The sequence below is a fragment of the Lottia gigantea genome (genome assembly GCF_000327385.1).
Source record: "Lottia gigantea unplaced genomic scaffold LOTGIsca_14, whole genome shotgun sequence".
Taxonomy (NCBI): Eukaryota; Metazoa; Mollusca; class Gastropoda; family Lottiidae; genus Lottia; species Lottia gigantea.
The window spans coordinates 3044774-3071833 of record NW_008707617.1 but is presented as its reverse complement, the minus strand read 5'-3'; the positions used below and the strand labels follow the sequence as shown (position 1 = coordinate 3071833).

At 33.3% G+C, this 27060-nt stretch overlaps 1 protein-coding gene across 1 annotated transcript; it reads left to right on the top strand.

Annotated features, from left to right (window-relative positions):
* Positions 1-4236: 4236 nt before the first annotated feature.
* On the top strand, positions 4237-4662 carry LOTGIDRAFT_111605 (hypothetical protein; the record flags this gene model as incomplete). Its single annotated transcript, XM_009049777.1, has 1 exon — positions 4237-4662. The coding sequence occupies one exon, from the start codon at positions 4237-4239 to the stop codon at positions 4660-4662; it is 426 nt and encodes a 141-aa protein (XP_009048025.1).
* Positions 4663-27060: the final 22398 nt, after the last annotated feature.

Here is a 27060-nt window from a genome sequence, read left to right as displayed (position 1 = left end):
TGGACTATAGTATACACTTTCTATATGATGTTATACACTTTCTATATGTTTGGACTATGTTATACACTTTCTATATGATGTTATACACTTTCTATATGTTTGGACTATGTTATGGAACCTGGCTAAGGCTTCTGCTTGTCGAATAACACTGCTGTCCTTTCTAATTTTCATGCAAATTGAGAATTATGCAATGCATCAGATTGAAATAAATAGACATAGCTGGCAAATCTGACATCTCGTGCTTGCATACATAGAATATAAAGTAGACAGGACATGAATATAGACATCACACTCGAACTTGACGTAAATCTAATTAATTGAATATATGTATATTGGCTGTGACTTGTAATAGACATCTTTAATTATAGAATTTTGATTAATTAATTATAGATATACGGTTGGTATCTCACCAACTAGTTTCGAGACATGCAAGCAGGTGATAAACACATACTTTTCTGTAATACAGTATTGGGGGATAAGGTTCCTATTTATCGTAAAAACCAGCCTTCATTGGGTTGATGATAACTGAGAAACCAAACTTGTTTATAGTAAGTGATGTCCAGAAACCACCACCACATAGCCAGAATTCCGCCTTCATTTGAGTTGTTGATAACTCTCCGAAATTCTGTCTTCATTTGAAATCTGAATAAATCCAAACTTTTTTCAATGGACATTTATCCAAAATTTTACCTTTATACGATCGGAGATCAGAAATACATCTTCAATTTGGTTTTTGATGACTGTTCAAAAAGCATTGACGTTGTTGAGAGTTATCTTGAAAACTAATCAAATTTCACTGAGTGTTGGTAACTGTTCAGAAAACTAAATTTTACTCAGTGTTGGTAACTGTTCAGAAAACTAAATTTCACTGAATGTTCGTAACTGTTCAGAAAACTAAATTTCACTTAGTGTTGGTAACTGTTCAGAAAACTAAATTTCATTGAATGTTGGTAACTGTTCAGAAAACTAAATTTCACTGAATGTTGGTAACTGTTCAGAAAACCAAATTTCACTCAGTGTTGGTAACTGTTCAGAAATCCAAATTTCTCTCAGTGTTGGTAACTGTTCAGAAAACTAAATTTCACTGAATGTTGGTAACTGTTCAGAAAACTAAATTTCACTTAGTGTTGGTAACTGTTCAGAAAACCAAATTTGGTTGGTAACTGTTGACAATTTTTTCAGGGATACTCTTCATTCGGTTTCTTGATAACTGTTCAGAAACCATTGTGAATAATTTCTGTCTTTCTCTTAGTAATAGATATCGTTAATAAATATGATACACTCTAACTTTAAGAAATTGTAGAATGTATTCTTATAGAGAAATCCATTTTGATTAGGTAAAAACAGAATGTCATTTTATTCTCATATTCATGATGTGGTTGAATTACTGTTTTCATTGTTGGATTGATCAATACACAGAAGTCGAACAAATGTTTTAAAGAATAACAATGTTTCAGGCAAGCTGGGGCCTCTCTATATTGTTGCCTTAACAAAAGGAAAGACGGAATAAAGATTTTGAATAAATAGTTAGATAGATAGATGTAATAGAAGAAATAGTCTACATTTCAATGAATATTTGAATATTAACTAAGACAGGAGTTAGAATAAGGAGGCCAATGATTAATTTATAGGAGATTTCAGACAAAATGCCACTGACAAAGCACAATGAATGATAACTGGACTGAAGTCGAGAAAACAAACATTCTAGTACTGAAAAAATCCTTAAAACATTGGAGGTGGCTGATACAGATCCCCAAATTGAGAACGCCATGGGATCGAGAATTTCGTCAGACAAGCCTTGTAACATCTCCTTAAGCGCAGTACACGCGTGGCAAAGACTCTGCAAAACGTTAAAACGCAATATGGTCATATGGAGGCTTTTTTTCTCATTTTCCTCACAATTGACCGCAATTCTAGACTCTTATTTCGATATGGTTCAACCTTTACGCCCATATTGTCTCATCTCCTTTAGGATAACCTTTTCAATGCGTGCACCTTTTCGATGTCCTTCAAATAGCAGACAAATTTAATCAGCTGAATTCTCAAGGATTATAGAACCCAAAGAAAATCAGCTTCTTGAGAGATTTGATTTGTGTTTATTGAAAAAAAATCTGAAAAGGATAAAAAACATGGAAAGAATGGAAATCTCGGTAGATTTATTAACTTTCAGTAGGCAAGAAATTTGATAATTTTTAAATTCAACTCGTTTTTCTTCTAATACTGGCAATATAAAACAGTAATTTAAAGTTTACAGCCCTCCAGTGAATTCCGTTTCATTTCATTTTCCTTCCATTTGACTGCTTTATGCGATTTGCTGTTTTTCTCTATCCAATTTCTATCTTTTATTGCCTTTTTCGAGGATCGGTGAAGCCTAAAGCAAGTTGCATTAGCAGGTTTGAACGTACATTAAACTAATGACAAAGTCTACTTTATAATAATTTATTGTCCTTGGTCCAAGTTTGATTGGTTTGAGATTTTTACCAGTGGGTCTTCAGTCATGGTTTCTTTTCAGTTGTACACACTATTTGATTTTGAAACACTTGACACTTGTTGTGTTTTTGTCTTAGAATAAGTTTTCAGGACAATAAATTTGATTTAAGTCGCAAACAGACGAGGTACGGTGTCCGGTGCGATGTACGGTGTGGAATAATCGATACAAACGAAAATAGAATTAGTCAACACACGAGGTACGGGTGCACGGTGAGGATACGATTTGTTTCTTCTATTTTCTACTGTATTGATAATCCCACACCATATACTGCACCGGACACCGTACCTTGTCTATTGGCACTTTAAGTCTAATTACTAATTAATAAGCTTACAGTAGTTGAGAGAATGTTAGATATTATGGAATCTGTATGTAATTCATTTTGCCAGCGAGAACCATGTACCCTATAACAAAAATAGACCAAAGGATAAACCAAATCTATAATATGATTTATTATTTTAGTTCTTAGCTTCCTGATACATTCTCTATATAAACATTGATAAAAGCTTCTGTACATTTCACCCCCTCAATAACTTGTCAAGAAATTCAAAAGTAAACGATATATATTGATTGCATTGGAATCTTGCAGCAATATGTACAATGGAAATAATATGAATTTTTAAATCAACTCGTTGATTGCTTGTAGTTCATTACATATTGATAAGAACAAGTATGCAATAACAGTGGTAGAGTTTGAAAGTATATCATCAGATTTAGTCCCATCGTCAGGTCATAAGAACATAATTGAAAAGAAAAACGTTATGCAATAAAAAGGCACTGGAAATAATCTTCGTCTTATTAAAATTCTCGGCAACTACCTATGAACTAAGATACTAAGAAAATGATCAATTTTCATGAACTGAAGATTGTGTCATGTCTAATGTTATGTCAATCTAAGACTTATTATATATGTTATATGTTGTATAAAGAGATATCAGATTTCCCTAACGAGTTTCTAATGAAAATCTATTCTAGAAATTGTTATCATACAGCACCAAGTCAACTGTATGATTTATAATCGAATATTTAGACAGAAAGTTTCCAAGAACTCAATAACTAGCGTATTAAAGATATAATGGTGTATAATACATGTGAAATCATCGATCCAATATTACCCACAGGATTTGTCCTATTAATTTATTTCTTATTTGACACATTTGGTACTGTAGTTATTGTAAAGGTAGTTATGATATTGATGAACAAATATTATAGAATTATGAAAACATGACTTGTACTTAAAAATAGTTTAATAGAATCTGCATATAATACTATTCATGATGTGTCCTTTTTTGTTATATAAATGTAGACGCTCACTATACCAGCCGATAAATCATCTAAACTTCAGCCGTTATTCATGAGCTGTTTTTATTGCAATAAATTGTAAATGTTTTTGTGTATTATTCGATCATGGATTCTTACATGTGAAATCATGACCAATATGCCTAGTAATAAATTTAAGGTACAGGTGCGCCATTTTGGAGGATTGATTTGAGTGTTGAATATATGTAAATAATCTTCAGAATTCCCGTTTCTGAGACTAAGGTTCGATGGGCCAAAAAAAAAATTAAAACCAAATTTAATTTTGTAAAGACTGGTCCCAATGCATGTAAGATTGAGAATAATGTATCAATTTTGAGTAGTTCCTTAACCCGAAATCTGGGAGTGGCTAAATGTAATAACCATGATCTTTTCTCTATTTCAGAGGAATGTAATATAAGAAAACATCATTAAAAACAGAATAAATCAAAATGGTGCAGTTATTTTATTATGAAACTCGTGGCAAGTGTTGTAGGAAGGTGTTCAGTTATGAAGGTTGTCCAACTAAAGTTTTAATGTTTCCTTATGAAGGTTGGGCTCAACCAGCTCTCATCACATACTGGTTACTCAAAACATATTGGTGGAGTCGCTCAAAATGTAAAATTGTGGAGGTTACCGGACCTAAAAAGACAAGCACCAAGGGTAAAATGATAGATAAAGGTAACGGTACAATGATTATAACTGGACGCTTTAAGGATTCTTCGTCCCCGGATTTTAGGATGTTTCTAACGACGAATATAGACCCTGGAGATTTCCAGATGGGGTATTGTGTAACCGGAACTCTAGAACGTGGTGATAAACGCAAGTCCGATCTTCAACTGACACATTATTCTATGATCAAAAGAAAAGGTTATTAGTTTAAACCAGATACTTGTAGCGCCATATTGTGATATCGCTTATAGCTTCTCTCTAGCTTTTTATCTGCTCAATATCAGAATTAATCAAAAAATTGACAGCATGTGGTGGAGTTCGTTTCATTAATGACATATTCATTATAATGAATGTCACTGGGAAGCGTTCGATACTTTCTTAATACTCTGACCCAGTTAAAACTGAATGTAATAATGAAACGGAAGTGACATCTAATCAAGATAGATTAGCTAAGGAAGTTTTTTGCTGAATATGTTAGAAATCTCAAGATGAAAGTCGTCATTCTTTGTTTAACTCTGCTGACTGCATGGAATCTTTGAGAATGGTAAAGAAAGATATCTTAAGAGAAAAGGCGAGAAATCAATATATCCCAGATATTAATCTTATGAATATCATATATCATTTAACCGTGGTTTATTCTCTAAGAATATTTGACCGTGATCAGATCATCTTGTTTAGTACTCTATTCATAAAACACGGGGAATTGAAACAGATTGCCATTACAACCACTAAATTTATATAAATATATATGTCTTTTGCCGTACGTCAATCGATGCAGAAAGAGATATTTGTTACCACGGTGGTCGTATTTTACATGTTTGAGTGTACTTTCTGCATAATTCTTTACAAGAACTAATATTTTTTTTCACAGTCCAGTCATTAAGTTATGAAATGGTTTCTGAAGTAAACATGGACGTTGATTAGTTTTTAATTAAGACGTTTTGATATCATTCCACATTGTTATTCATAAATTCAATTCATTTAGCATGTACTGCCGATTTATTTATCAACAACATGCTGTAACTATTATAAATTCCAAGATTAATGTATTCTTTGATCTCAGTTTAAATCATTCCTGTCTCAGATTGCGCAATCAAAAATGAGCGTTATTGTATCGACTGATGTTCAATCGTTCGCCTTTTACATTCCATATTTATGGCAGGGAATTCTTGTGAAACTGAATTCCAGTCCACGTCAGGGGTGATAAATACGTATAATCAACCATTTAGTAGGAAATTAAATGATGACATCTAATTTTGAAGCAACGACAGACTGTAAAAGAACGTGTAATCCGACCTATATGGCGTCCATGTATGTTATGGTATTTTGGTGTGAATTGTTATTCTTCAATTGTTGTTTGCTCATGCTGAAACGAGAACTGCTTTTTGTGCCAAATATCTAATTAAATCTTTTGAATTGCTTTTATTAAATAAGTCCAATTATTTTATGACAATTCGTGACAATCAAATTCTTAACGTTACAATGTTTCAGATAACAGGAATCAGTGGTCAGATTTACAACTTAGTTATCTTGGACATTTAATGGTCGAGACTTAATTTCTTATACACGAGCTCATAAAAATCGAGCATATTGATGGTGCATTGTGTTCTGCATTCAGTAGTTAGTTTTTGTTAATTTTCTCTACAATTTGAATATCTGAATGTTGTATCAATGATAAATGTGATATATAATTATGATGTGATAGATTGTTTGGTGAATGCCGGGATTAGTATACTACAAAATATTGTACTGGTGACATTTGGAAGCTGACAATACTAATAAGTAAGAGGTCGCCTATATATTACGGCACTATAATATGGGCAACATGTGAGGTTCCAAAAAGTCCTTTTTGTTCTGCCCGTTAATGAGAATGTTTCAGTATTCTTATGTATGTAGGGTAAACGTTGTGGAAGGTATTACAGTGGTTCCATTATTTGCATAATATTATATTTATTACTTTGTTTTCAAGATAGCGACTGAATATAGCCTGATAATTTTATGGCGATACTCAACTCTCATTACCCTGTCTGTTTAAATAGGTAATCTATAATACTAGTGTCTGTTATAATTTATTTCTCAAACCTCTAGTCTCTTATTATCTTTAACAATTCTCGTAAAACAATCTCGGTAATACCACAGAGACTCTACTTACGTTATTACAAATACAAAATCAAATATGCAATTAGGCTGATCTGAAAAAGATTATTCCATAGATATTTAGTCATGAACTGTCTGGTATTGTAGAGAACTCATGTCATTTGTCTTGAAAACAATTCAGACTTCTGGGGGAGACTAAAAATATCTGCCCAAGAAATTATATCACTACCGTGTTCTTAGTTCAGACTTGCAAAATAGTCAGTTTAGGCGGTATTTTTTGGTGAATAGACATCGAACATTTAAGATTTACCAGGTTGGTGAATACGAAGATTAATATGCGTCATATTAGTCCACATGGATTCTCTGAAACGTCATGTCAAATAATAATTGTTCTAGGTTAATTACTTCTATAAGGTTCTACTTGAACCCCTGTGGTACTAATTCTAACACTTCAATTAGTTTAGTTGTATCATAAAAGTAACCCTTATAAAATATCCTAACAATCTGAAATGTAGGTCGTACAATCAAGAACAATGATGTATTCCAACCCTATTGACATCCAATATTATAATACTTAATATTAATGATTTTTTGGTATTGAATGGTAAATTGTTATTAAACTTGTGACATCTGATAATAAATTTGAAAATTAAACTCACTTGGATGATACGACTGAGTCATCTTTCTACCGACAGATTGCCTATAAACTAAGTTAATAGAGGATATTTTAGAGATGTCTATCGGTAATGAGTTACCCAAATGAATCAAGAAACTAATCATTTTAGACGAGAATTATTTATGCATCCAATTTGAAGAGATTGGAATCTTGAGAAATGTCAGCACTGACAACCATGACTTGCCAAAAATCAAATTAATTTTTCAATATTAAAAAAAAAATACTCTGGCTGAAACATCAATATTTTTAAGATATTGGTGAAAATTGAGAAGAAGATGTTATTGACGCGAATAACATCCCATATAAAATATCCCAAATATCACATTTTCAGTTTGATCATTTATCATTGTTTGTGTTTGAAGGACCACTGTTAACGAATTACGTGCACTTATACAGAATTAAACAAAACTCCATTAGTCAATAAAATATATAGTTATTACTTACGAAAGTGACTGTTTTAATTTGGTCTCGAATTATCCAGTGAAAAGCTTTAATTGACACGTTTAATTTAAAAAATACATATTATAATATCATTCAAAGTTATCAGACTATTAAATTAATAACTAAATAAGGCAAATTGTCTATTTTATTCCATTCTATAAGTATTTAAATTGTTTATGTCTTGAAATATTCAGTTATTAAAGCTTACACGTAAATTTAAAATTGAAGGATGTTGTGTGAGCTTTAATTGATCTTTTGAATCTTTTGAAATATATATTTGATGTTATTAGATTGTTATGTGATATTTTGACAGTGTATATGTATATTATAATGTTTATTGTTTAAGTCACATCAAATGTGATAATTAGACATTGATGTTTTATCCCTACAATGCCAGTACTGCAACATCAAAGGAGATGCCAGCTTCTTTTAATTAGCGATGCATATCTTTTACAATTGGACACCATAGACAAGAAATTGGAGACTTGAAGTTTGTTTTGTCTGGATCAGTTAAAATATGCTGGTAAAGAAGAAATGTTTTGTTGAGATGAACATATCTGTTTAAATTTTTTTCTAGTCTAGTTTATATTTGATTGTAAGATTGTTGTGATATTATGTTATAAAACATCAAATGTTTTTATTCTGTGTATGTTAACTAATGTTACAGTTCAATATTTAATTAAAACATCTATATCATTGTTGTCTTATCTACTTATCTAATTGACTGCACTTCTTCTCATGCTGTTGTTTCGAAAACAAAAATCTTCACCAAGACAGCTTGTTTTTGTCGAATCCCCTGAACAATACTGTCATGTATTGGGGGGAGGGGGTGTGGTTATCCATATTGTCATATTGGGGGGAAGGAGGAGGGTGGGGGGGGGGGGGAGATGTTATAAATACGAAGTCATGCATAAATCGTATTAATTTATTCTTGGAACAGAATGGTTTCAGAATTTTGCTGTGCATGAAATACACTAATGTAGCTTGGGCCAATAGCTATTTGTTTATAAGTTATTATTGTTTACTAACGATGGTTAGGTTAGGCTACTGACAGGTCGAATGCATGTGATTGTTGCATTGTTTAAAAATTTAGACTCGCTTTTGCCGCATCCTTTTACGGATGGGTAGATCCCGGATTATAGTAGATGTGTTAAGTCCTGTTATGCATTGATGTTATAATAACGTAACGTCAAGTTAGAACTGTTCATGGCGGCAGCCATTTTTTTGTTGTCGTTGTATGTGGATGGATCTGTTGTTGATATTTGTAAATGGGGGGATTATTGTTTTCATTAATATTTGTATGACATTTTATTGTTATGATTAGTAAGGTTCCTCCACATGGTACATTGTAAATAATACTTAAGTCTAAAGTAACGTTGCTTCTTTGTAACTAAGATGTGCACTATCTTTTGTTTGTGTAAGGATTCGTGCACTCTGGTTTTACGCTGACCTCGGATAACCTCTAAGTCTAAAACACTAATTTAATTAGCATTAATTAATAATTAATTAGGTACTTTTACGCAAGGTAATTATCATATAAAATAACTATTGTACATTCTAAAAAGTCTTAGGAAGCCCTAAATGGCATAACATAATTGATTTCATTTTAATTGTAACTTTAAAGTTTGCTTGTCAGGAAAATTCTACTTGTCAGGAAAACGTAGTACCTGTCAGGAAAAATGCAGGCTTCCGATTGGCTAATCGGCTCCTCCCAAGGTTATAAAAGGCCGAAAGCGCTAAGGCACCATAGATAGCTCTTAACAGGCAACTGAGTAAGACCTTACTCTTACCTATTTCCTGACACGGAATAATCTGGAACGTGTCAGGAACGATCTAAATTACACTTCTATGTAAAATATAAAGGCTCGGATAAAAATTCCTGACAACCTGAACCATGTCACATTGTCACAGCCTTGCACCAAATCCTGACAAGTTAATTCCTGACAAATTATTTTATTTCCTGACAATTAGCCTGACAAACCGAATCCTGACTAATAAGTAATTCCTGACAAACTAATTCCTGACAGTTAACATGGCAAACCGAATCCTGACCAATAAGTAATTCCTGACAAACTATTTCCTGACAGTTAACATGGCAAACCGAATCCCAATACAATTATTTCCTGACAAACAGAATCCTGACAAATAAGTAATTTTCTCACGAACTATTTTCTGACCATGTTATTTTAACAAGCCGCATCATAACAAATGAGCTTGATCAAATGGCAATGCCTTTGTAAATTCCTAACAGACTATCTCCCACCATTCACCCAATTTAACCTGTAAATAACTTCTCCGTGGAGGAACCAACGTTGCCTTGTTTGATTATTTAAAATATTGTTATACAACTATGTTATACTGATGTCCATGTATTAGAGAGACAGAAAAAGAGGATACAAAATTAGAATATAAAGATATCCAAAGATGAATCATTGTCTGCATTCTTCCACTGAGATCGTCCGTCAGAAAAGCCTTGGACCCGGGGGTCAACCTGTTACAATACCGACAAAGGGATGACTTCCAGAAATTTATGGATAATTTGGTCCTGAAAAAAAGATTGCATTTGTTCTTCTATAATCTGCTTTTCCCACCATAGTCCTACACTGTCTGACACTGTCAGCTGTCTTCAAACACTAGAATACCCTCACAGCCGGTGAGTCGGCACGTGTTGAACCTTAAAGATGTGCGCTTGCCATTCAACCAATCTCAGTTAGCTATTGCACAACACACTGAGTACATTGAATAGGCCAGAATAGAAACAGACATGGAAAAAATGAGAGTAAGGTTCACACATTTAAGCGATGTATCGATATGGTAGACACGTATATTCCGAGAAATGCTCTATGAAAACATTTAATTCAATATCGCCTTGTCCTACAGGAAGTTGTTACGTCTAGGAAAGGGAAGCACCAGTTTCTCTTTCGGGAAATGCCTCACCCATGCCCCCATAACAAGTTGTACATGTATCTCTTTTCTTTCCATAAACTTTCCGAAGGCACTTCATCACTGCGCCTACCCGACATCGAATTGTGTGAATTCGTGCACCCGACACTGTCATAATCACAGTACCTTTATATTTCCACTCTCACCGTATTTGTCACAGTGAACCCTTTGACAAGAAATGTATACTAATTCGCGTAGACTGCAGTGGGTCACGTGGTCACATTCCTGAGCATTATGGCTGCTGTTGACGCCTTATTTTTGTAACGGCAATCTTTTTGAAATATAATTTATCAATCGGAAACTTTGTGAAAAGGATACATTAGACAGTGGAAATATAAATAATTGTAGTATTTCGGTCCATCTCTTTGTGGCGCTTGAATGACGATTCTTTTAAAAATAATTCACCACAGTGTAACTCATCGCAGTGTTTCATCTGACCCATTAAGATTTACAGAGTGTTAACTGTGTTTTTGTCTAACAATTAAGTTTTAAGAGTTTACATTTGTACAAATACCCCAAAGTACCAAACAGAACAACAAATCCGACGTGAAACAGACAAAATACGGTCATTAGTGGTAGATGGCATTTCTTTCAAAGTACACATCAAATGTTAACCGATTGGAATCCGATGTGACCGACGATCATGTTGAATTATTGGTCCAACGAGCTGCAGAAACCTCAAGCTCCAGCACAAGGTGATAAAAATCATCTTGTTGCTGTCGGAGACTAAAAATTGCTTGCATGTACGCTCTTGGTGACACATCGCATTCTAAATATGTGATCAAATTGCGATTTGTCCCTCCGAAAATGTGTCTTCTTATGCGAGAGTCTGAGTTTTCATTTGGGACCATGACGCTAACGACGGTAACGCCGTCAATCGATAATATACAAGCGTATGGGGGATGACAGCCGCGTCAGAAGTAAAAACCTGGATTTACCCCTACACATTGAATGGCTGAATAATAGACCGTTTGATATTTGGAGAACTGTTCAGTATTCTTTATCAGGTCATTCTCTTTAAATACTACGAAATAAGGATCCAATTCCCCGTTCCTGTCCTCAAGGTTTACTGATATTAAATAATATTCTGTTTCTCGGACTACATAAAACATGATCACACGATTAAATGCTCATTGAAATTTAAGTTGCACAATGACATTTTCAAGACGATTTTCGATATATCTCACATACAAACGCTTTAATTCTGATTATCAATATAATTTTGAGTTCCATTTGATACATTAACAATGTTGACTTTCTCCTCTACAACTGACATCAAACCTTCTTACACAAACACATTATAATAGTTTCTATAATAAACTTTTATTACATAATGTTTACTTGTGGTGTAACTGGTATCTTTCAGGTGGAACACCTACATCAAATCTGATCTACTCCTATCAGTATCTTTAGGTTAAACTGACTCTGACCATTGTACAGGGGTTTATTTAACTTATAACTATCTTGAATCATAATTACACAATCTTTTATTTGACCATGCCGCTACTGGAAGGTGAAGGCATCTAAAAAGTCAGAAATATGATTGCCACCACAGCCATTACAAAAAATAACACAATTATAACCAGAAATAAATTTCCAATAGGCAACTCAAACGTATATGGATCGTAGCAACTCCAATAAAAAGTGACATTTTATGTCTGGCCCTAAACGTACCGATATCCCATCTGCAGCATATATTACTTCCGTGTAAGGTTACGCCCAGATGGGTATTGGACTGATCAGACAGCCGAAAAACAATCGTTATGAATCAATAAAAACTTGGTCTGAACATTTCTTCGGATTTTTTACATGAAATTCACAAACACCGGATGTTCTTTTGACGGAGTTAATCGATGTACACCCTTCCTTAAAAAATTGTCTACAATACTTTTAATAAACCTAAGACATTTCTTGTCAAAGATATATAATCTTAATAAACATGAGTGATTGCACGAATGTTACGATGAAACCATTAATGACAGGGAAAATAAAATAGATTTTATAGCATGTAATATTCTGCATGTTTCTTCAATACTTCCATTTCCAATTATCTGGTTACACTTTTTATTACTCTTATCATAAATAGTTTTATATTAGATGTTACACTTCACTGCACCTTTATCATTGAATTTCATTTTTCAAAAGAATGATTCAAACAACTGTCTTTTTTCAATTTCGCGAAGACAAACTTCACAGGAAGTGACTGAAACAAGAAAGAGACTATTACAGTCTTGATAAAAGATTAGTGATAAATATGAAAACGACACATAATCATTTTGATTTGACGTCATGTACTTACTTTAAATTGTTAATATAGAAACCAAATTTATCAGTTTTAGTAATAAAAAAAACACCTGGTGGAGTTCGTTCTCAATAGTTTACATGCTTACAAACTGAATACAGAAGTTACAATATGCATAGTCATAAAACCGACAAAAAATATACCAGATCATTCACGTTAAAAAATAAGATAGTATACAAGGCGTTTCAATTAGGCACTTTACTTTACAAACGGTCAACAGCTACAGAAAATGAATTCTTCTGATTCTGGTCAACATCAAATTATTTAATACCCAAGAACAAGTCATTTTGTATATGTACGTTTCCGGGCAATCTGCGAACTTTTTGCCATTTGTATTAATGATGTGACGTGTAGGTTAACAATCATTGCACAATAGTTTATAAAGAAGTCAGAAAGTCCGGTGGTAGACGGTCTTATAAAGTTTCTTGAGAGTTACCTAAGAGTTCCCGCCATTCCATTGATAACATTACAATAGATTTAGATAGTTTTAGCTAGAACAATTCTAGTCTGTGTCATCAATTAGACTGTATATTATTCTGTCTTGATCTTTCTTGTTACAATCGTTATTCTTGAAATATTAGTCCAGATATCACCTTTAAGAAATTTCCCAATTTCGCTTTACGGTCCTAATAAATACTTACTGTATCAACCAAAGCCTACGAGTCGGTCGACCTTCCATACTGCAACGCTTTAATCTCGTCATTTATTTGACTAATAACCTTCTATAATGTGTTATCCGTGTCTTTTTTCACTGTAACCAATCGCGACCATGCTACATACAATGGAAAACAAATTTACTATTAGGGGAATATTTATTTTCACAGAATCTGTTTGGTCGAGAAATTAAGTCGAAAGCTTATAATATATACTCTTGAATATGATTTTTCTACCATTACTGTATCAAGCATTCTTATGACCTTTATTAAATTTTAACGTATGACTTCATGACTTGTGTATTGAATTTCGTGTGTGTAACCAAGAAACTCCACTTCTTAAGATTGCTGTTTCGAAGAACCCAAACGAAAAGTAATTTACGAATACCATGATCTGATTGTCTAAGTTGTTGACCTATGATTACAATGAAATGGATTCTAGTCTGGGCCCACATTTCGTATTCCATTTCAACTTCAAAGTCACGTAGATGTGTCTGCTCTGTGTTAATTGAATAATGGATACAATATAGACTGTTTGGAGCAGTTCACAGCAATCGTATTTCTACAGGCTATAAGTCTTGTCGTATTGAAAGGCTGACATCTAAATATTGTTGAGTTATTTCATGTAACAAAAACGATTGGATAACAGCGGAAACTATCAATAATGACAGTAACCAAATCGAAGCTGGATGTTGCATCTTCGGGGTAAATGGACAGATTTTTAAATTGTTACTGTATTTTTTACGCCTTGAACTAGGTGAAATAAGTAAATAAGAGCCTTTTTCAGTCGAAACCTTGCTATGAATACAATCTAAGCAAGAAACTATTTTATCATTAATCTTGGGTCATCTCGCTCTGATACATTAGGTCTTATGTTCTATTACGTGGGTATCCACGGGGAATTCTACTGTTTTTGTTTATTTTATAATGTAACACCTCAAAGAAATGAGAATCGCATGATTGAATGAATTTGAATATTGAAATTAATTCATTTAAATATCTATTAGCTTTCAGTAAATATCGTGAAATAAAAATCAGCATGCAAAGTTGTACGTGATGTAAGTTATAAGATCTACTTTTGATGTACGAACATCTATAGACAGATCATCAATATTTATTTCAGCAATTTTCCAAATGTTTTTCCAAGCTTGGCTAGTGCATTATAAACGTTTTATCTGTAGATGGAACAATGGAAGGACAATGGATGAAAATGTAACACTGACTGTGACTCAGATCACAGGGATCTAAAAAATTAGGCAAAATCGCAATTGTTATACTCATATCACGTAATAGATAAGTCTACCTTTTCATCGTCTGTTATGGGAATTACAATATTGACGAGATAATCTGAGTCATAAAAACAGAAAAAGGTTTCATCCTCATTACAGATTTCATTAACTTTCTGAGAAATGTTGGCTATCATATGAAGACGGCCGTCGGCTACCATCAAAGACACTTGACAAGAGACGAATCATACAGTCAATTGAAAGCTAGACATCTTCTAGTCAACATATTGATAATGAAATAGCCATAGGTAAGAGTCAATAACTCATCAACCTTTATTACAGGTACTCTTATTGAGCGTGATCCTGAAGATAACTGAGTCGGAATTTCCACAAGGAGTATGATAACATTCCGAGGAGCAAGATCGAACAAAAATGTTCGCCGCTGCATAATCGTATATGTCGTATCGACATCTAGTTTTAGTATACCGACAGAACTGCTACATTTACATTAATTGAAATACTTTTAGATTTATCGTATACTTTAAAACATCTCCATGAGCAGCGTCTTAAGAAAATAATAAAACTCACAGAACATTACTGCAAAATTTTTTGTTTAAAAACTTTTTTTTCTTCAAAATTAACCAGATCGAAAGATAAGTCATGTTTGTACAGACCAATTGCGCACCAAACTATCTACAATATCAAGCTCTACTATTTCCGAATGACTTTTGACCATCAGATTGCTTCGATAACGGTGAATTGCGTGAATGTCAACTTTGAAACCAACCTCGATACTGAGTGGCATTTACGTTAACTTAATTTCTTTCCAAAATATCCACCAATAGAAAATCCTCTGTCTGTGAAACCCAATACGGAGATTGGATCGTGTCTGTTTAACCAATACGACCACTATACAAGATGAGCAATGGATTAATCAGAAAAGAAATGTAATAAAAGATATAATGTCAACAAAAGGATGAAATGGTCTGAGTAAATATTTCCAATCATTATCCACCGAGTTCATTATGTTATTGCGTGTCTTCAGATCATTTACAGTCAACTTTCAGACTAGAATTTCAACCGTTAGAACCACAAGTCAACAAAGCGAACAAGATGAAAATGGTGCTCGTGTTCAGGAAAATAGGAAAAAAGACACAAGAAAATATTTGATCTTCTAAATTAAAGATAGATTAGGTCGGGAATGGCATGAGTCGAAACCATCAAAGAGTGGGGTTTCTGTCCTTCAAATGTTTGGATCAGTAGCTTTATGGTATCTGCTTTGATTTCAGTATTATAAAATATATAACCAACTTATATAGATATATAGAGCCCAACCTAGATTTAAAATGCATTCTCTAAAACAAAATCTTTCTTGTGTACTTGGCATCGCTGCTTCAGAAATAAATCTAAAAATCAATTTTAGTGGTCAATTTCTTAAAACAGAGATGTTAAAAGGACAGATGCGCCTTTTTTGACCAATCATATTTTGGTCTCAATTTTTTTTAACTAAGCCAAGAGTCGTATTTTTATACAGAATAGACATAGGAAAAGAAATTCCTAATTTGAGATAATTTTGAAGGAACTGTGTGTTTTCGTTCATCTAGTACTGAAGGCTATTTACATAATATTAATATTATACCATGAATGCTAAATCCTGCTGTCTTGTGAGCCAGTTACACACATGCTGTAACATAAATAATTCCTTATATCGTATCAAAGACATTTTTTCCCAAAATCACCCTGAGTCGAGGAATAGGATATCATTTAATCATTGTAAGTTGATGGTAATCTGTATTATGGTAATATTTAAACACCCATACTGATACATCAGACAATATTAATACAGAATAAAGAACATTGTAATCTATTATGAGATTAACATCAAACAGTTCATATTCCCAGGTCTAATACTACTCACAGAATCACTGTTTCGAGTGTCTTCTATCTCCAACTTCAAAGTTCAGCTGGCTGTAAATTCAGGGATTATAACTTGGCATTATGTTTTGATTTTTCATTCCTCAAAGATGAAACACGTTCCTGTTCATACTTATTGTATTGAAATGAGTACGATCAATTGATGCGCTCTTAGGGGTTTAACATGAAATCATGGCAACTCTATGTTATATTAGTTTCTATCTATTTATAGAATCAGAAGGGCCAACGTAGTCTTATTTATATCCTTATTGAAAACCCAATTTAAGGCCATTTCCTTAAACTACCACAACCGATTAACTCAACCCTGTGTCGTAATTATATGATATGTGTCTTCTAAATAGGATACATTCTTGAACGTTATAGTGTTTTAATATATTAGGTGTATCACAGAACAAAACAAATACAGCAAAGAAACCATTCTACAAATCAAAGAGAAAATAAAGTAGAATTTCAAAATAAATATTCCCTGGAAGCCACAAGTCCCAAAAGACTTAATTAAACTAAACAAGTCATTTGTATTCTGTATTTGTTTACCTTGGTATGTTTCTAATCGTACCCCTGGGATTAAGATTATCGTGCACTTTGGTCTTGGAGAAAATTTTGGTAATTAACTTTGCCTGGTGAGGTGGTGTTAATATTACAATAATGAAGGAGTTCATCGACGTTTGAGTGTATTCGATCATGTTGTTTAGTAAAAACATACCATAGTACAAAAGGAGGTACTGGTTACACAGAAACCACCACTACAATAGTCACCTCTCTTGTATCACTGAATGCAGCAATTTGATTTGATTACAACCAAACAGAGCTCCAATAGCTATATTCGTACAATCCAATCAAATAGCTGTATTTACAATCTTTGGTGATATAAGAAAGGTATGAGACTAAGTTCGGAATAGCCTGAAATAGTGAAGAAACAGAATTATATACCATGTAAAAATCATATGTCGAAATGTCCAATATTACTCTTTAACGATGTCCATGTAGTACTAACCACCTGTTGATATTTTTCACAATCATGATATAAGTCTAATAATGGAATTTCACTTGCATCAATCCATGCCTTAATCTAGTCTCGTATCAAGTGTTGAAACTTTGACAATCTATAGGAAGAAGAGGAATCGGTTGGTGAAGTAAGAGTCTTAAAATTCTATTGGTGTTTATATTGTAAACTAATAAATGTTGAGACGCGACTTCATTAACTAGTGAAATACTTCACTTCTAGGTCTGGATAATCTAATTACAAATCTCTCAACAACATTCCAATAGACTCAGACAGTCAGGTAATGTTCTTATTAACAATCTTAATCATCTATTCAAATCCGTTGATTTCTCCTGATATTTTTGGAAACGAGACTAGATTTTCAAGAAAAACAAGGCTGATGAGCCATACACTTCTCCGTACAACACCATAAAAACATTATTGACATAGGTTGCATTTGGAACGACTTAAATCTTTAAAGTACAGAATCGGATTCATAGAAGGAACTTGAATTGAATGGCTTGAAAACACGCCACGTGAATGGCTTATCAAGCTCAACATTTGCATCATGGCAGAACAACAAAAACATTTCTTTTTTGTACCACATTGGCCCGTTTGTCCAAACGATTGGAAATTGAAAACTGTTAATTGATTTTAAACGTCCGAAGCTACAATGAAACATCTAGAACTACGGAGGGTTGGAGTTAATCACGGTACTTCCGGAGTCAGAACGGGGGCCAAATACAGATTTCATTTATCACGTTTTTCATTAAAAACAAAAAACTACCTGTGGCTTCACACTCTTATCGTTTCGATTTAAATTCATGACGTTAATGACATCAGATATTAAAGCAATGTTGATTACAAGGATGCATGATGACCCTTTTAATCAGGTTTAAAAGATGTCTTTTTACGTTCTGGTAATTTCGTGACATGAATGTCTTTCAGTTGATTCCCATGAATATTCGATGCGTTCAAAAATGAAATGAAATGGAGTTTCATGACTTAATGATTCAAAATACAAACAGTAGAAGAATCATTCATTTATTTTTAAATGGAAGGGCATTGTATATTATAGAGACGTCAGATCTAACGAAACCCAAGATTAGCAAGAATAAATTTTGTGGTCGATATCTGTCGAAGTTTCGTTTCTACCACGTCGCTAATGATATTATTTTGGTATTCCTATGACCATGAATTATTTCTAATGTCTCCTTCATTAGAAAATAGAGTGCCATTATTTTCTGCGATGCATCGATGGCCAAACTTTTGGAATCGACTTTGTACTTGGTAACGTTTTATGCGACACCTTCCGCATCTCTTCGCTTGTTAAGAAAATAATGAATACCCTATGATAAATGTGAGACGCACCCTAACATTTCAACGACGTCTTCTGCAACTCTTCGCTTGTCATGAGCTAAATGGATACCAAACAATAATGCAAGCAAGCTAAGCTTTTAAAAAAACTGCCTTCACTCGTCAATAAGTCAATGCTCCAGTTTGGTTCGAGGACCAGAGTTTAAGCAATTGTAAGGAGTAATGTACTGTTACAGATTGTTTTGAAAGGCTTCTTTATTACATTAGGCTCTCTTACACAAGCATAGATATAATCTCATTGCAATTTAAAAAAATGTATTTAAATCATTTGATTATAAAGTTTCAATACGGTTCTCTAATTTTCTGTATAATAACTTTGTTATAGTGTTCCGTGTATATAAATGTGCTATATATAGTCTGTAATTACTTACACGATTCAGGGTTTCAGCAATAATCCCAGAAGGAATTGCAGACATTATTCAAACTGTCACAAACAAAATGTTATTTCAATGAGCAGCAAAAGAACCGACTTTATTATGACTTATCGCGACAAAATCGTCGTATATTACTAGTGTCTGCTATATACACATGTAAAACTTTTATACTAAACCTTTTAATATTATGAGTTGAGTGAATATGACATGTCCAATGGGAGATGAAAATCCAATATATTAAGTGATCGGAGTTTAGTTTTTTTGACACTTTAGTCCCCGAATAATTGAAGCTTATAGTGGTATTTTTTTCAAACTTTACAGTCCCCAAAGAATTAAAGTTTATGGTGGTATTTTCCAAACCTGAATGACCTTATATTGGACTTGATAATATGTTTCTTTGTCATTGGACAGATTAAAGTCTGTAGTATAGGTGCTTTACGGTAATTTACCACAATGCGGCACACCAATTTATGGTTATATTTATATGTATTTTCTTTAGTATTTAAGCTTACACACTTGTGGGTTTAATCAAAAAATATAACACTTTTCGTCACAGGTTGGGAAAAGAAACAACCAGAATGAGGTGATGATACTGATCTGAAACTAATATTTTGCTGATTCAACTTCAAATGTCCATGTTTGATCATAAAACCTGTTAATGAGACCATTATTTAGGATTAACGTTTGACTGGAGCTATACTAAGGTTGATAAGTAGCCGACATGAAGATGTAAAAACACAATCAAGCGAAGGGAAATTGGAACTTTATTACTGGATCGATTCGTTGTTATGTCTGGCAAATTCAAATTTCTTCTTTAAACCAAGCTTCTAGTCCATTATCCACATAAAACCATTTACAGCCCTGACGATGTGCTCCCTATGACGTCCGTGTTATGTAATTGATTTTATTTGTTGCGCTATGTACCTCTTAAAATCGATGCTGTCATAAATTGTTTACAAAGTCAAAATTGCATTTCTAATTAACTTCAATTTTAAATTGGAGTTCATATTCTTCATTCTGTCATTACCGTTATAGAAAGTGCTGTCTCGGATGTCCCGATTATTTGACATATTTTTGTATTAAAATTAAATCAGTGTAACTCTGTTTTCAGTCGCGATGTCTTTACACTTAGAATTGTGTGTTCGTCTTCAATAGCCCTGCTAGGGGCAGAAAGGGTGTATGTATTTAGGTTTGTGTGGTAAATATTAATTGTTTTTACAGATTTTGAAGTCATAAAATACAAAATATCTATCAAGACTGTCCGAAAAATGGAATGGTTCAGGGGATCAGTAAATTTTCACAAAAAAATGAAAGATAATTTAAAGATATGATTCTTATTCATATATTGTTCATAGGAGTGCTTTCTATGACGTCCGTGTTAACATAATATATTCCATATTATGTTGCGCTTGCTTACTTACTAGTCGAAGTTGGGCAACGCTATGAATAACATTCATTACACCAGGTCTTGTTAAGTTTGTTCTTCTGGAATTGTATATTCATTGCATTCAATCTTTTATTCAATTATTTCTCAAACCATTTTCAAAATTGAATTAGCATCTTCTTCTCGCAAACTGTATAAACTTCCTAGCGAGTCAAATTCTGAAGTCGAGTTTTTTCTTCAAATTAATGAAATAAATGTGACATTATTGTTGAAGTAAGACAGTTTACGACCAGCAACCACCAATCTAATCTATCTAAAGAACGTTATTCCAAAACTCTCTATCAGAATTACCCAGCTTATTTGCATACTATCCTTTTATCTTGTACTTTAATTATGGTAACGTTTGGAATTGTTCAGCTATTTACCAGATTTACAGAATAATGTGTTGTTGATATGGTTGCTGTAATACGAGAAATTTTTTCTCATGAAATTGTTGTTAAACATTTTGTATTGCATCCATAGTAACTGTTAAAACTTGAAACACTTAAATGTGCAAAGGTATACACATTCTGCTTATCCTGTTCTCCCATTAATAAATTAAAAAGCAGCTATATGTCCTCATGATCAAAAAATCACAATAAAACTGGCAGGCAGAATTTCTAATAATGATAACTGTATCACTGTTAAGGTAAGAGTGTATGCTTGTATTGATTTAATCTGTCAATTTTCATCAATTATTATAAAGTGACACCAGTCTTTAATTCAGTCAGTTATAACTGATTAACTTGACAAAGTTGACAAGAATAACAGGAAATAAAACAACATCCCCTCTCTCTTTTTCACCGACCAAGTTTCCTTTTATAATTGGTATTTCAGTACGTGTTGGTGTATTCCATATATTGAGGTTTTTTTTTGGGGGGGGGGGGGGAGGGTTTGTAAAAAGAAACAATAATTATTACAAGGATAACAACTCCATTAGAATCATGTCTGCCAGATGATCCTTTCAGGTTTATCCGTATTATTTACAGCTGGACGACATAGAATATGGAGGATTGACTTATTTGACTTGATGTTTGCAGACTTTCACATGACGACTGAGAAAACCAAGCAAATGATGTCAAATTCTGACTTCGACGTTCTTTCCGGGCTTCAGAAAATCGTGTTTTCAGGCTTCATATGAGCTTCCTCGGTTGCAATAAAATAGCAATAACTCTATAGAGAGAATCACTGTAATGCGTAACAATTCACAAAGTTATCCTGGAAGGGAGGGAGTACCTAAACTGCCCCCCTTAATTTGACGTTTGCCCACCTAGATTTACTTGGCTGGCTACGGACCGGACCGAGCAATCATGTCCTGATGATGTTCGTCCTTCGTTGTCGAAGATGACCACATTTTCTTTTCAGTCTCGTTTTTTGCGATGGTGGCTAATCCAATCCTAGCCATAAACATACTACCAAAAACATCACGCTTGAATGCCTGCAAGTGATGGTAAAGTTCTCTCTTGCCTTACATAGGGCCCTTCGTTTCTCCCTCGCTTCTGATAGTCGCCTAAAGGGCTACTTCCCTTTGTCATGGAGTACGCTTTTGGATTCCCTTTTTGGCTGTGTTTTGACAAGGTTGAAAACGCATTTTTAACAATTTGTAAGTTACTTTGATGGTGCTACTACTGATATGCCATGGAGTTATTTCCTATTTATAACTAAGTCTTAATGAATTGTGAAGTAACTTGTGTTTCAAACAAGAACTTCCCTTCATTTCCAATTTACATCCACTAAATCTTCCAATCACACTGCAATATCCGGTATTCAGTCACGTGATCTCCATTTCAATCTCGCAGGAAATGTCAGATTGTTTCAATAAAATAGGAGCTAATATTTTCATTATGGTAAAGGCCCCATCACATCGGAAAGACGTTCTTACTGCTATGGAAAATTGGATCAGAGTGTGTTAAGGTCGCTATAAGCGCGGTATAAGCCATAAAACATGACAAAAACGCTCCAAAAACTTTAGAACGCAATATGAACTATTTGAAATGACCAGAGCAAAAAAAGCTTGTATTATATTTTAATGGTGACGGGCATTATTCGATCATAGCCCAGTCACACAGGACTGTCATCATTTACGATCTTGTGGCGACAATAATGTACCAGAACGCCGGAAAACGTGTAGAAAAAGATCCATTAAAAATCACAAATTCCAGTCGTGCTCGAACTGCTATATCAGGGGCTCGTTTCTAATAAAATCAATGGTGCAATTTTCATTACCTTTATGAAGATGTTACGGCACTTGTCTAAAGACATTCTCGATTCCGTGAAATCAATGGTGCACTTTTCATTGCGTTTATGAAGATGTTACGGCGCTTGTCTAAAGACATTCCGTGGCGATCTCAACGGCGATTATTAGCGACAATAGCGCCCACCTTACGATATCTGATATCCTAATTTTTTCAATGGGGACCTAGTTATTTCCATTTCTAGAGACCAATTGCTTTGTGACTTATAGTTGTACTTTATGGCCACGCCAGCGTCTAACATTGGTTTAAGTATATTGCCAAGTCACAGAATTGCTTATCTGAGAAATCCAACCTGCAAAAATTGACAAGATATGTGGATCTACTTTTATTCAGATTGATTTATTCATCTGGTAAAAAGAAATTAACAGTTCTAACCTGAAATTTCAATAAAGTTTCAATATTTCTTACTCTTCATATTATGTTGTGTGGTCAACTTTTCGTACACATAAACGAATCTATTTATTTAAAAAAAAATAGACTTCCAACAACATATGAACACGATCTGCGTGTAAAGATTACAGATGGTAATACAAAGCATGAGATACATAGACAATAACCGTAAGAAATTGTGTATGAAGATAAAAAAGAAAGTGTAACATGAAGTGTACATGTTGGTGTGATTGATGATAAAAGTGTTTTTATTTTTTTATGTGAGAATAATGTTAGTTTAATCATGTTACTGCTGTCTCATTGTTCAATATATAAGAAGATTTAACTTGTACTGTCAGATTGCAATAACCTGAGATGTCGCTAATGAAGTTCAGATAACACCTAAAATACTGTCGTTAACAAATGAAAAATATCTTTAAGTAAAGATGCCATTACCTGCCAAGCCTCCTCAATTCTTTTCTGAAACGTTAAAAAATTACTTCACTCCGCAAGAAATATAGGTTAATTGAGCGGACATTAATCTCAAATGTAAAGGTATAACACCGATTTTGTGTTGATTAGTATATATTTCACAAATGACTGAAATGCATGTATGGAACTAGACCAAATCACAAAACACTTTCGACCATGCTTGAATTTGGCCACGTTCATTTAATTCACAATTTGCACGAACTCAGATCAATGGCTTCTTTACTTGATTTTGAGATTTCTTGAATACTCGTCATAGCCACAGAGAAAACGACAAACTTTTAGTTCAAATTGCATTGATTTTTTTTATTCCTTGTCCGTTGGCGGTAAAATATTTACCTGGCTTAATATTAACATTTCAATCTTCACGCATTTTGATGAAATCTTTAAACCTTTTTTTAATGAAAGGAACAAAAACTTTGCTATCACAAAAAGTATTGTTGGCGAATTAATATAAACACAATAATGAATGGTTGTTATTGCAACAGAGATTTTAACAGTACATGGATTAGTTTAAAACAATTGAATAAATCAATTAATATTTTTATACATTACATAACATTTACCTTTATTTTCTTAAGACATCAGCTTATTGAACAGAGTTACATAAACTCTTCAAGATGTCAGATCTTTTTACCAATTTCCATTAAACTCAATAAAAATTCTACATTAAAACTGGGATCACGAAGCTGAAGAAAAAATTCTAAGTTTAGTAATGGACTTGCTCAATGTGATTATCAGAGAAGTGAAGCAAAAGGCAAAAACTTGTATTTGTTATTATGCGTTACGTGACAAGCTAAAAGGTCTTGCTATCCCCAATCACTGGTTCAAATTGTTTTCATCGATTTTAAGCAACTTGCAGGTCACAATTAGATTTAAGGGATTAAAGTCGTGGAATGATGAGTCTGTATTCTAATGAAACCTGAGGAAAAGAGTTAGAAATAAAGTTAAGGTTGTTTGATCAGAGATTGATTCATAGTTGCATTATTACTCTGTAGTTGATCACATTTACTTTAGAATTTACTTAACAGGTACTCACCCCCAAAACCCGAGGTGTACCCAAACTACTGGTGGTTATAGTTCTCAAACCACTAAACCAGATATAGCTTCTAAATCCCCGGAACACTGGCACATACAGACAATTCTTGAAAACATGATGGTTTTACCATATAGTTGATAAGAAAAAATAAAAAGGTCCTAATTTAGCCCTAAATATTCTTATCAAAATATTGTTTTCATTGATTACTGTTTCATGATGTGGTTTAGTTTAGTTTTTGTATATTGAGATTTCTAGACTTTTGATTTAAATTTTAGAATAAGCTGGTTTAAATTCATCGTATTGCCATATAACTAGGCTATTTGATTGACATACTATCAAAAAGTTTTTGCACAGGTTGAGATGTGAAATTGCCATATTAATATTATTTCTATTGAGTCGACTCACATTACTTTATCTTAAAGTGGAACTGTCTAATATCAACGACACTTTTTTCGTCATCAGGAAATGTTTCCTCATTGTTGTGCATGTTTGTAAGATTTTTTTTTATCTATTTAATTTGATTTTTGTGATCAGTTCTCTCCCTGGAGCTGTACTAAAACTTTTTATGCAAATGCTTGGCCTAGTTAGGAGTAATTTTAGCAATCCTCTGCCTCCCTCCCTTTTGGGGTTTTCGTATGCCCATTTTCAACTTCTTTTTGATCTAGGTTTGGAATTTGATGTCTGAATTTGCATTTTCTTTCAGGTTTTAATAATATTAATAATAGTTGTTTTATGTGCAGTGGCAGTCGAGCGGCTGTTGATAAAAATGTAGTGATCTACTTTCATTTAGATTAGCTCAAGATATATTGAATTTTTTATCCAGAAACTAAGTATTGGCCAGGCTTTCGTGTGACATATTGCACAGATTCCAATAAGATTACTGAAAAAAGTTATAGAAAATTGAATTTCTTGATTTAACATGGAAAAAGATGGCAAATGAATTACCGGTCTTACTCCACAAATATTATATCAGTTACCTCCCTTGCACTATTCAAATTGATCCGTCGGGTCACTATTTTGTTTTGCGGATCGGATCGTTAGTATTTGATTTATTTAATCGAATCTTGATTAGAGCTTAACAACATCAAGCAACTCACCAACAGCATGTTTGGCATATTTGCCACAAAAATTATGAGAAATATGTGACACCAATCGTCTCTCTCTTCACGTTGAAAGGTAGAATATAATCTAACGGACTAAATCTGCTTAAGTTGGTAAGTCGTAAGCACTAACAAACAAATGTGGAAATTTCAGAAAGATATTAACCATTTGTAATATAGGTAAAAACATTCACATAGTTTTGAGTCTAGACTTACTTTCTGCTGAAACATCTTCATGATAGTGTAGAAAAGTGGGACGTAAAACTCCATTCATTTCATTTTAAACATCTTCATTGTTGTTTGTGTTGTGTGTTGCTTTTTCGACAAAGTACAGTTCCCACTTTAAACATTGAAATTGAAAAAGGGTTTGTGTGTGTGTGTGTTTTTTTTTATGTTATTCACGTGAACTGAACTGAAAGTATTATCATACATGACAGTCTAATTCCTTCATGTTCTCTTACTGGATACAATAATTCAGGGGAGAAAACAAAGAATATTCAAAACAGCCAACATTAATATCAATTATTACTTCTAGAGACAGCTGCACTATTAGAAATTCTATCAATAGGAATGCAGGATAGAAAACGTGTTTTAATTTTAATGTGACAAGTTACATGTTACAGATAAATAATGTACAACTTAGATTATATATAACATGCCATACAGATAACATTAATACTCCTTTTACAATAATATATCAACCATAAACAACAATGTAATGTGGCCTGAAACAGCCCGAATTTACATCAACCCACTGTGCATGATTAATAAACACCCCCTGTCAATGTCCATAATCTAAAGTGTCTCATACAAGAGGAACTTGTGTCCATATTTATATGTTAAGTTACACAGAGAGAAATTTAGATATTTTACCACCAAAATAATGTACATTACAGAACCCTATGACATAACACACCTAACAG